General features: G+C 42.6%; 1 protein-coding gene across 1 annotated transcript in view; it reads right to left on the bottom strand.

The window, feature by feature from the left end:
* GXYLT2 (glucoside xylosyltransferase 2) overlaps positions 1 to 12,869 on the bottom strand; it is a 72,149-nt gene extending 59,280 nt beyond the window's left edge. Inside the window, exon 1 of the mRNA XM_074344460.1 lies at positions 12,500 to 12,869. Within this exon, the coding sequence (XP_074200561.1) occupies positions 12,500 to 12,774 (275 nt within the window). The 5' untranslated portion in view covers positions 12,775 to 12,869. The remainder of the gene's footprint in view (positions 1 to 12,499) is intronic.
* Positions 12,870 to 13,093: the final 224 nt, after the last annotated feature.

Here is a 13,093-nt window from a genome sequence, read left to right on the forward strand (position 1 = left end):
ACAGTAGGTGTTCGATGCCTGAAGTCTATGTGTATGCGTGTGTGTCAGCTTTGAGCCATCACTGTACACAGACACATGCTCTATGATTAGTAAGTAGCAGAGCAAGGATTCAAACTCAGGGAATTGTACTTGTGGCCCTCCTTTTACTTATTAAACTATATTTGGGGTCACAGACGACTCAGAAAAGGAACCCCCTCTAGACAGACGAAGCCTTTATCTCTACTCAGAGCTCCTGACTCAGTGATTCAAGTGTGGACTGGATTTCAGCCTCCCCTCCCACAGCCTTGCCAGGTGCGACTCCCACAGCACACCTGCACCAACCTTACCTCCGTAATCCATCCATTCGCCCCAAGCTGAGGTCATGCACAATTGCATTTATAACTCTTCTCCTTCCCAAATGCTGGGATGCTGTCTGGACTAATTCTCATTTCATTTTTCCCCTTATGATTGTTCCTGATACATAGAGGATTCTATTTCTCCATCTCCCTCTTCTTTTCAAATTAAGATGTTATTGGGATTTTAAAAATATGAACCAGCAGTGCTAGTTTGAAATAAATGTCTGGTGACATATGAGGGAGAAGTACAAGGATTATATGTTCTGCAAATGGGCAGGTCTATCTCATTTCCAGAAAAAGAGCATGTATGATTTATCAACTTTAAAGGGAGGAAAAATGATCTCCCCAACTAATTTCCATCCTCTTACGCCTCAGGCCAATAAGGGATCTTTAGTTTTTATGATAATTTATATACTTTAACTTGTTTTGTAAACTACACACATAATGCATATCTTTATCATAGAAAAAAACATAAAATACAGACAAGCAAGTGGGGGGCACCCAGTTTCATAAACTCTGTTAACATTTTGGTATACCGTCTTCTAGAATTATACCTAATATATGTGTGTGTCCATATAAATATGTAAATATATAAACACTTTTAAAGAATGGGATAAAAATTTTATAATGTTTTTCCCTTACAGATATGTCAATTTTCAAATCAAAAAAACAGATTTTATTAAAGGAATCATCTTCAAAGAGATTCTAGAAAAAAATCAAACAGTTCAAATTTCAAGATTTGTTCCCAAGTACAGTGCGGTTGTAGGCTCTATATGCACATGGACCTGGCTTCAAATTCTAAGTCGGCCACTTGGCTGTCCCTTCGTGGGTAAATGCTTTAACCACCTCTAACCCTCAGTTTCCCCATCTGCAAAATGGGCTTATTGATTGTAGTGGCTATCTGCTTTTGGTTCTGGTATTTCTTACTAGCATCCATTTCCAGGAGTTTCTGGTAAGAGCACTTCAGTTTCCTTTAGGGGAAACCACTGTTCTCAGTCCATGAGGTTTTGGGAGGGGCTGAATCATCCTCCCTCAGCTGTGCCCATCAGTGACTGGGTGTGCGTGTGAGCCAAGTCAGGGCAACAGAGGCAGCCCTGGGACTCTTGCTAGATGAAGTCTTTTCCTTCAAGGTAACTGAAGGAGGAAGACGAAAGCCCAGACCTGTTGGAACTTTCACAGGGAGAAAACTTCCCTGAGAGTGTGGCCCACACAGAAGGAAGCCGAGCACGAAGATGAAGGCAAGATGGTTAGAAATCCTGGGCAGCCCTGTGACTGAAGCTTTCTCTCCTTTGCACTTCACAGCTTTACAGGCTAGTAAATCCCTTTTTATGATTAAGTGATGTAAGCCTATGAGCTGAGATTCTATCATATGCAACTGGAAGAATCTGACCTGTCTATTAACAGTACCCACCTCTTATGTTGTTATGAAGATTAAATGAAATAATGCAGTGAAGTGCTTTACACAGAACTGGGCATGTTTTAAGTCATCATTAAATATTAGTTGTTATCATCATTATTATTATTAAATATTAACTTAGATGCATCAGAAGCCTTCATTTTTCTCCAAATATTTTCTATGTATGCCCAAAATGGGCTACGCAAAGAAACAAAAAACTTGTTATTTTAAGACGTGAAGTTTTTGTGCACTTTTTAAACTTCAGACTTTAACATCTCTGTCTGTTAACCCACTCCTCCTGAAGGATAAAATTTGATACTTGAACACTAAGGCTTGTTACTTTGGGACCAGTGGTCAGACGATGGGGGTTCTAGTAATTCCTACAAAACTGGGAGAAAGGAAATGCAGAGTGAGGCTTCAAGGCCAACCAGAGGCACAGGCCCCTAAAGAGCACTGTCTGTGAACAAAATTCTGCATTTTGGTCCCTGAGGACATGCCCTAATTCCCGCAAACTCCTTGCTCACTCTCTGCTTTTCTAAGCTGGGAAAAAGCTCTCTGCCCTTGAGTAAAAATCAAAGCTACAGATAGCCCGACTTCCACGGCTGAAAGTCTCCAGAACCATCGCCCAGCTCTACCAGAGGCAGTGAAAAGGGTCCTGTCTCATCGATTCCTCCAGCTTTTATTGAGGACCAGGACACTGGGGTTGGGGCAGCATTCATTATACACGGAAGCTGAGCCATCATTTCCTCAGGACACAATCCAGCGAAAGGCCGGCCTGAATCCGCATCGTGGCCACTGCTAACACAGGCTGAGAGCTTCTCGTGCTGCACGGGCTGTGCCAGCATTTGACTCGCACTGTTTCATTTCCTCCTTGAACTTATGAGAAAGCCTAGATTGGCTGAGGAGTCCTGACTCATTCAAAGCCGCACAGCCAGTCAGCTGGATCTACTTAGGATTCAGTTCCTAAATAACAAAGCAACCATGGACTGTAACAGTATTCAGAACAGCTAATCATTTGCTGAGTGATCATTGTGAGCTAGCCCTATGTGTGGTGCTTTATGTGCATCAGTATTATTTTAGCTCTTTGGACATGTTTCCTCTCCTATAAAAGGAAACCACATCTTTGATTATGTGTTCTGTATCACCTCTTACTTCTGTAAAGCTTGGATTCTAAATTGTACCATGATGAATTTTTACCAGAAGATTACAGTCTTCCATTTTGCAAAAAAAGGTCAGGGGAAGGGGGCATGGGTGGGCATCAAAACATAACCCTCAAGTACATCATAGTCATTCTTGACTGTCAAAAAGTCATGGAATCCCACAGAGCTATAGTCATCAAAACAGCATGGTTTTGGTATAAAAACAGAAATATGAATTAATGGCATAGAATAGAGAGCCCAGAAATAAACCCACAAACTTTTGTTCTATTAATCTTTGACAAAGGAGGCAAGAATACACAATGGAGAAAAGACATTCTCTTCAGCAAGTGGTATTGGGAAAACTGGACAGCAGCATGTAAATCAGTGAAGTTAGAACACTCCCTCACACCATACACAAAAATAAACAACATGGCTTAAACACTTAAACATAAGACAAGACACTATAAACCTCTTAGAAGAAAACATAGGCAAAACATTATCTGACATAAATCTTAGCAGTGTTCTCCTAGGGCAGTCTACCCAGGCAATAGAAATAAAAGCAAAAATAAACAAATCACACCCAATTAAACTTACAAGCTTTTACACAGCAAAGGAAACCATAAAGCAAAACAAAAGACAACCTGCAGAATGGGAGAAAACATTTGCAAAAGATGAGACTGATAAGGGTTTAATTTCCAGAATATATAAACAGCTCATACCACTTAATAATAATAATAATAAAAAATCCAATCCAAAAATGGGCAGAAGACCTAAACAAGCAATTCTCCAGTGAAGACATACAAATGGCCAATAGGAACATGAAAAAAATGCTCAGTACTGCTAATTATTAGAGAAATGCAAACCAAAACTACAATGAATTATCACTTCAACCAGTCAGAATGGCCATGATTATAAGAGAATCCTCCTACACTGCTGGTGAGAATGTGGTTTGGTGTAGCCATTATGGAAAACAGCATGGAGATTTCTCAAAAAACTAGAAATAGACCTACCATATGATCCAGCAATCCCACTTCTGGATATATATATCTGGAGGGAATTCTAATTAAAAAAAATACATGCACCCCAATGTTTACAGCAGCACTATATACAATAGCCAAGACATGGAAACAACCTAAATGTCCATCAACAGATGACAGGATAAAGAAGTTGTGGTATATTTATACAATGCAATACTACTCAGCCATAAAAAAGAATAAAATAATGCCATTTGCAGCAACATGGATGGACCTGGAGATTGTCATTCTAAGTGAAGTAAGCCAGAAAGAAAAAAAAAAACCGTATGATATCACTCACACATGGAATCCAAAAAAAAAAAAAAAAAACGACAAACGAACTTATTTACAAAACAGAAACAGACTCACAGACATTGAAAACAAACTTATGATTACCAGGGTTGGAGGGAAGGGGTGGGAAGGGATAAATTGGGAGTTTGATATTTGCAGATACTAACTAATATATATAAAATGGATAAATAACAAGTTCATACTGTATTGTACAGGGAACTATATTCAGTATCTTGTAACTTATAGTGAAAAAGAATATGAAAATGAATATATGTATGTTCATGTACGACTGAAACAGTATGCTGTATATCAGAAATTGATACAACATTGTAAACTGACTATACTTCAATAAAAATATATAAATACAAAAAAAATTACAGAATCCCAATAAGAGCATCAAGTCAAGAAACTCCTTTTTCATAATATGAAATAAATCAAGTGCTGGGGGAGATTTTAAGAGGAACATAAAATGAATTCTGTCTTCAACTGAAGCCTCTTCTTTTCTTCTTCTTTAATACTTTAAATGGTGGTTAAATAGATATAACATAAAACTTTATCTCTTTTTCTCTTACAGTGAATTATTACAAGAAGAGAAGTATTTCCAAGGAAAACAAATCTGTTCTTAAGTTTTCTTCTAAGTAATCTCACTTGTGATTTTGTAGGGTGATGTGTGTCAACATGGCTGCAATATTCTGAACTTTCTAAAGGTGCTAAATGCAGGTGCTACTTATCCAAATCAGTCAGAACTCTTCAGTGGTGAGTGACAGAAACTCAATTCACGGAAGCTCGGACAGGGATGGAACAGCATAGCCGGCAAGGGCAGAAGCTGGCCTTGGGAACAACCCTAGGACCTACCCCTACCCCAGCTGCCCTGCATTGCTTCTCATCCCTCCACATAGTCTCGAGTCCAGTTTTCCCCACCTGGCTGAGACATGGCTGCCAATTCCTGAATTTCATATCTTTTAGTTTCAGCCACTAGAAGTAGTTTCTTATACTGTCTCTGATGCCAATTTTTAAAACCCCTAAGAAGTCTCTAACTTGGCTCAGGAATCTATCCCTGAATCATCTGCTGCCTGGGACACAGTCAAGCACACAGAATGGCTGCTCCAGGGTACAACGGACCTTCATTTCCTGTGTGTCCCCTGCAACCATTCCCCTTTCTCTCCAACAGCAGCACTCAGGTTCTGATTTAAAGAACCATCTGGTTCTGTTAAGAGGATTTTGGATGAAAATAACAGAAACCTCAACCCCAATGAGGATGGAACAGGTGGGCCCCAGATGGGGCAGGTCTCTGGATTTGTTCATCCCAGGGCTCAGCAGGTCCTCAAGGTCTCTACGCTACTGACTGTGGTGATGACTTCAGCGACAGCTGGTTCTCTAAGGATCATGGTGACAACTGGTACTATTTATTTCTCTGTTCCTATCTAGAAGATAAAGTCTTTTGTCCAGTAATGTAAAATAAGTCCTTCCCTTCTGGCTGACTGGGCCAGCTTGGGTCATGTAACACCTGTGGACCAGTAACTGTTGTCAGGGAAACAAAATCATCGAATGTCTTAGACCTGGATATACAAAGTTTACACTATGAAAGGGATAGGACTATCATGGCAGGCTCAGATGGTTTCTTGGAGGTACAGTCCACTGACAAACTGGGGGAAGGGGTGAAAGAATAGACGTCAGGGGCCAGCCACAACATCTATTACATCACCCTCCCCCCAACTCAGTGGTTTGGGTGGTCTTGGCCTCATCCCTTACTCAAGGGGTGGGCCTTTCTGGGTTCATGTCAATTAGCTGATCCCATCCCACCCCTCTATTCCTTCCCACTTCCTCATCCATACTGTAGGCATTAAACCAACCAAGCCAGTGAGATGGGAGAACACCTTTGCTGGGGCTTCTAGCAAATACAAACATTCCCTCTCCAAAAGAAGCAAGGAAAAGAGGCTAGAATGATCTATCTGGTAATGGGTTACAGTTGGAGACATCAGTATAAACCCACGTTTAACTTTACATAGACAGAGATGGTTACATATGGAAATATTTATAGATATGTATATGTACACAGGTTAGTATACACACGTATATGTTTTGCTCTGTCAGCTGTGAAAGCTAAAAGAAATGACACCCTAGCACCCATAAGCAGGCCTTGCTCAAATCTTGGTCTTTAAAATCATATTCCAGTAAGAGAAATCAGGGTTCCTTGAAGAAACGGCCAATTCTAGGACTGGAGCAGGAAATCTACAAGATGAGCCCGGAGCATCTTGTAGTGCCGGAGAGTAAGGAAGTGCTCAGAAAAACAAAGATGAAAACGAAAACCAAAAACACATTGATGGGGGTCTGTCAAAGGAGCACAGCAGCCAACTGAAAGACCTACTACTGACCGAAACGGAACCCTTTCAGCAACAAAATAGTCATATTGGATCGTAACTCAAACTACGAAATAAATATCGATGGGTTCATACTGGTTTGTGGCTGAATAAATCAATAAATGGAGGAGAAGAAACATTTCCCATGCAGAAGAATTTCAAATAATTTCAAATAATTTATACAGAGATACTCCACTTTCATGGAGGGAGAACAGAACTTTGTAGCCCTTAAGTGTGGGCTGCGCAGTGACTTCCTGCTAATGTGTACAGTAGGTGAGGAGGGGAAAGTTTAGAGTGGAGACACCTGACAAACACTCCCTCAGCCAGGTGACCAAGGCCAACATGAAACCAGGTCAACAGTATGTACACTGGATATAAGGTGATGAAAATAGCACTTTACCCTACAGTTTCCCTCCCAATAACCTATAACACCAGCATCATCAATTAAAATGCCAGACACATTCCAATAGTGGAGCATCTTACAAAATATCTGACCAGCGCTCTTCAAAACTCACAAGGTCATCGGAAAAGAGGAAAGACTGAGAAACTGCCAAAGCCTAGAGGAGCTTAAAGAGACATGACAGTTAAATGTAATTTGGTATCATGAACAGAATCCTGGAACAGAAAAAGAGCATTAGATAAAAACTAAGGAAACCTAATAGACTAAATATTAGTAATAATATATCAGTATTACTTGATAAGTTATAACAAATCTATAAGTGTAAGATTTTAATCATAGAGGAAACTGGTTGCAGGGTATATGGAAACTCTCTGCATTATCTACTTTCCAATTTTCCCATAAATTCAAAAGTGTTCTAAAAAGTAAAACCTACTAAAAAGAAAAATACTCCCTCTCTTGTCAGGATGTTACTATTAAAGATCCTCACTATTCTCCCAGAGGGTGTGGGATTGTTTTGAAGATTAGATAACATGCAATTTAATAATATAAGTCTTAGCATAGTGCTGGCATAAGGAGGGTGCTGAATTCATTCATTAGTTCCTTTGACAAATATTTCTTGAGTACCTACTGTGAGATCATCTCTGTTCTAGGGGCCTGCAGTACAATGATTTAAAGAAGACATGAAGTGTGCATGAAGGGGGGAGGAGCAAACACAGTGGAATTTTCATATAATGATGAGTGGTATTAAAAATCCTAGGATAGGCACAGCGAAAAAAAGAATGTGACAATGAATATATGCATGTTCATGTATAACTGAAAAATTGTGCTCTACACTGGAATTTGACACAACATTGTAAAATGACTAAAATGCAGTAAAAAAAAAAGTTTTTAAAAAAATCCTAGGGTAGGGAGGCAGAGGATGATGGGCAGGGTCCTTTCTTCTAGGGAAGCTGGGAAGACCCCCTCTGAGGGGGTCAGAAAACACATACTTGAAAGAAGTGAGGGAGTTAGCCACACAAGGATGTGAGCGAAGAACATTCCAGCAAGGAGCAAGTAAGCCGTGCTGAGGTAGGAATGAATGTATCTGAAGGCCAGTGTGGCTGAAGCAGAGTGAGGGAAGTGGGGAGGGGGAGGGGACAAGCTCAGAGAGGTAAATGAGTTGAGATCCAGGCAAGGGTTCAAAGGCCACACTAAGAAATTGAGTTTTATACTGTGTGATGGGAAATGAGTCACTGGAACCAGCAAAGTGACTGGATCTCGGCTAAACAGTTAAGATTATTCCAGCAGCTGCACAGAAAATGGACTGTAGAGGGCGATAGAGTGGAAACCCCAAACTAGATAGTCAGGGGCGACAGTGTCCAGGTGCCAAACTAAGGTGTGAAGCCTGGTGGTAACCATGGAAGTGGTGAAATGGTGGGATTGGGGTTATATTTTGAGACAAAACCAGTAGAGTTTACTAACTGAAATGTGGTGAAGGTGAAAGAGGGGTCTCATGGTCCGACCAACAAAAAAGAAAGTGATTAGGGTCAAGACTCATAGTGACAAAATATCACAGATGGTCCCCGAGACCTAGAGATCTTTAATGCGCTCTGGGGCTACCAGCTAATTATAGGATGGTCCCCGGCTTGGCATTCTGCTTTACAACATCGTCCCTCTTTAGTGAGCCCTTTCTTTATTCAGGGAGCTGAGAAGACTTATCTCAGAGACCAAAGGGAACTGCAGGAAGTGCTGTCTCCTGATGAGCAAATAGGCACGCTTCCTCTCACTGGGGCAGCTGGGGAGGCTGCCAAGTGTGTGCTGTGTTTCTGCATTGTCTCCCCTCCTCCCCTCCCCCAAATTCTGGGAGGAAAGCAACTCCATTCACCACTGCACAATGAATACCTGGCCCAGAATACATGTGCAGTAAACATTTGCTGAATGACTGTGGAAGAAAATGACAGAGGGGCTTAGAGGTAGCCTAAGTCTCCCTTAGAAACCAGATTTTAAGAGAAAACAGCAATACCCAGGCTAACACAGAAGAAAAAGAATAAAGTTCAGGAGAGGATCGACATTGAGTAATCGGTAAGAGTTCTAGGCTAGAGCCAACAAATGAGAAATGCAATAATTTTGCAAGAGACAGCACAAAGGGCTAAGCAATAGTCTTTGTTGGGATTTTGCAGCTAAACTTGATGATCTCATCACAGGACCATCAAACGTCAGAGCTGGAAGAGATCTTAGACAATTTTTGGATCGACTCACTCATTTTTACAGAGTAGGAAATTAAGGTGACATGGCTCAGGACTAGAACCCACTTCTCTAGACTCCAGACGCCAAATTCTTTTTTTATATTATGCTGATTGGGAAGTTATATTAAACTGCCTTTTCTGTATATAGGTTCAAAGAGGAGTTTTCAGAAACAAGCTGGAGAGATAGTCTTCTGAAGTCTGAAGTTGATTCTAATGTAAAATTCTCATTTTAGAATTCAGTTCCATGAAAAACAAATCACTTCTCTTGATAAACTTCTCTTATCATTCAAAGAAAATAAGGGAGTCCATTATGGTTCCCTTTTTGACATGGCTGCCAGGAAGCTTAAACTAAATTTAACACTTAATCCTCATAACAATTGCAGCCTTAGCTTTGGACAAAAGGTACTTATTTCCCCCTACTCTTTATGACTTTTCATTTTTTATAAGTATTTCAATGGCCTTATTGTATATGTGTCTTTCACTGTAAGTTGTCTCAAATTTTTTTTTGGAAGTCAGCCAGGTGTAAATCACCAATAAACCAAAATAGAAGGAAGATTTCATTTTTCTTGTCCACTGGAACCACTACTTATAGTGTGGTGTCCATTTTCAGATCCCACCCTTGACCTAAAAGCTCAGACTTTACCTCCCAGCCTCATATTTATAGAAAGGGGAGGCCACCACAGGACAGATTGCATACAAATGACTAGTTATAAAATTGGAGGGTCTGCCTGCTAACTAGGCAAGTCCCTGGAAACTTCTCCGAAATGAAAACAAGATGTGGAAGGAGAGTGCCATGTTTTCCTGCGCTGACGTGGCAGGGTTTCACTTACAGCAGGACCCTAGGGGAAGCAAGGCAGCCCGGTCTATGGATGGTCAGCAGGTGGTGGTCTGTGTCTCATCCAGCTCCACGCGTCCTGCTGATGACTCCCCACGCCCGAGATAAGAGAGTTTACATAGCCATCATCTCCTCTGGATTTGAGCCACGTTAAGAGATTAAAGCACTCATTTTCTGAAAACATGAGGCTTTCTTTTCCCTCCCTCAAATGAAATTCCTCCTAAACCACAAAAATTTAACCCAGGCAGGATTAGGAAAGCAATAAAGAAGTCCATGCAGAGATCGTCCCCCTGCTCTCTTACTGCCTCAGAATCTTCTGTTGCCATTTCTGTCCAGGTAGCAAAAGAAACATTAATAAGTCCTTGAAAATGTCAACTTCTCCAGAGGATGCTAGACTTTCATGTTTATGCATTTGAGCCTGTGACTTCTGATGGCATTTTTGCTTCTCGCTCTTCCCTGAGTTTGAAAATTTTGTTTTTTATTCTTGGTGTTGGCCATGATTTCCACGATAATCTAAGAGATATGTTCAAAAGAAAAATGGCTCATGGAAATAATCCTTCCCTAAAACATCCATTTGGATTCTGTTCATGATCTCTCCCTAGTCAGAGCCAATTTGTTCAACTAGAGACAAGAAGATGCTGCCCCAATGTTCCCAACACCTTGAAGAATGAAGACAGTTCAAAAAAAAAAACCAAAAACTGATGTTTCTTTAGAAGAATTTCAGTAAAATTATGAAATGCAGGCAAGCCTAGTGTATGACGTCTGCATAGCAGGGAAGGGTTCCACCTGGGACCAGACAGCCTGGATTTGTATCCTTATCTATGAACCTTGGACAAATTGCTAAACCTTGTGTAATATTTTCCTCATCTGTAAAATGGGGATAATATTAGTGCTTATTTAGTACTTATCACAGAGCAGGCTCTCAAAGTTTGGATGTGGCTCAGAAACAATAGGAGGGCTTGTTAAAACACAGATGACTGACCTCACCCTCCTGATTTCTGATTTGGTAGGGATGAGGAGGGGAGGGGAGGGCTGAGACTCTGCATTTCTAACAAAGCCCCAGGTAATGCTGGTGCTTCTGGTTCAAAGAGCACTTTATGAGAAGCACCATCTTAGGGTTATGGTGCTAATGGCGTAGTTAATAAATGTAACCTAAGTGTTAACAATGAGTATGTTAATGCACTGCCCTTAACACTATGCCTGGTGAAAAGTTAGCTATGATAAATGGCATCCATTATTATTATCTTTAACATTGTCCCACCAATTTACAAATCACAACAAATGGGTTGATAACATCGTAATAGAATCCATTACAAGAAACTTCAGTACATAGGAGGGAAAACCCTATTAAGTTCCTAACAGAAATACCCTTATTTTACAGAGTGAATACATTCATAAGATGTTGTAGATGGTTCTAAATACTTAAAAGCAATTATATAGATCATTGCTAGGGGGGTTTCCCTAAAACTAGTCCGTACCCAGCTGTACATTTATTACCAGGCAGAAGAGAAACAAACGCTGACACAGCTACTTACTAACGTTTCCTGACTTTTCTCTTACAGTAAAAGCGCCAAACCAGATTTAGTCATTACGGTCAAAAAGAATTCTTCCACTCCTTTCGAGTAATTAAGGAGCTTAGCAAACGTGGACGTTGCAACTGGCAGTTAGAAACATCAACAACTTCGAAAGAGTAGAGGAAACAGACCAGCTACAAGACAAGCGGATTGTTAAAAAAATCTCCACAACAAAGGAAATGAACGTAAATCCCTAACCTGCAGGCGTTCCAGCAACCCTAAGGCCAAAGATGAAACACTGACGAAAAACTGTGGCGGGTTAAGCTTCGAGTAGAGAAGGAGGATATCAAACCTCATGTCGAAGCCTAAGATGTTTTCCTTGCGGGACTCTGACCATACATGAGTCTGAAACAGGGGGAGAAGCAGGGTAACCCCCTTCTGTCTTCCCCGTGCCACGCATCGTTCCTCCCAAGGAGAAAACTTCCTTTTAATAAACTTAGGTCGAGTGCCTCTTCTGTTCTAAGCACAGGGCCATTCGAGGTTCGATGAGAGACAGCCACTCCTGAGTAAACATCTAACTTTTCCAACTCAGTCATATCTGAGTTTTTGGTAAACAAACAAACAAACAAACAAACAAAAACTCCAGTGAAACATGAGAATTAGATAAAGCATCGTGATGGCTTTTGAGAAATTAAACAAAGGGCGCATGTTTGCAAGAATGCAAAAACACGCTTTGCCCTGACAGTTAAAAACGTACTATGCAAACACTTTGCCTGACACTTCTCTTTCAAAGAGGTGTGTGATAATCAGCACCCGCTGTTAAGAGGACTCCACGAAGTCGGTTCATTTCTAGCAGGGTAAGAAATAGAAGTGGGCAGCTCGTGGGTGAACCTGGAGTTTGTCCCTCCAGCCCAAAGCCTCCTGGACTTGACACGGGGGGAGGGAGGGAGACATGGGTCCGCAGACGGATTCTGAAGCCGCCACGACTCACCTTGACAACTTCTTCAGGCTCGCGGCGCCCCGACGCCCGGCTCTGGGGCGCGGACGCGGGGGCCGGCGCCGACGAGCACCCTGGCCGGCCCCCGGGAGGGCTCCGGGGCCGGGTAGGCGCGCGAGGGCCGGCGCTGGGCGGCGCGGCGGGGCAGACGCGGGGCGCGCGAGTGGCGCGGGGGGTGCGGCGCGGCCGGCGCGCAGGGACAGCAGCACGAGCAGCAGCCCGGCCAGCGCGAGCAGGAGCAGCGCCGCCGCCTTGTTGCGGAGCTTCATGGTGCGGCGCGGCGGCAGCGGCCCCCGGGCGGCGCGGCCCCTCTGCGCATCGCGGCGCGCCGGGCGGCGGCGGGGAGAGGGCAGCGGCGCGCGGCGGCCGCCTCCTCCGCCCGCCCGCGGAGGACTGGGGTCCGGGCGGCCGACGGGCGGGCAACCGAGGAGGAAGAGGGGGAGGGAGGGGGAGGCGTGAGCGGGGCCTGAGGAGGAGCAGCCCGCGCCTACCGTACTGTGTGGAGTAGCCGCCCGTCTGCCCACCCGCCAGCCGCCAGGCGCTCCAGCCTCAAAACCTCTAATTCATGCATGCATGCATTCATTCATT

This window comes from Camelus bactrianus, chromosome 17 (assembly GCF_048773025.1).
Source record: "Camelus bactrianus isolate YW-2024 breed Bactrian camel chromosome 17, ASM4877302v1, whole genome shotgun sequence".
In the NCBI taxonomy this organism is placed as follows: Eukaryota; Metazoa; Chordata; class Mammalia; order Artiodactyla; family Camelidae; genus Camelus; species Camelus bactrianus.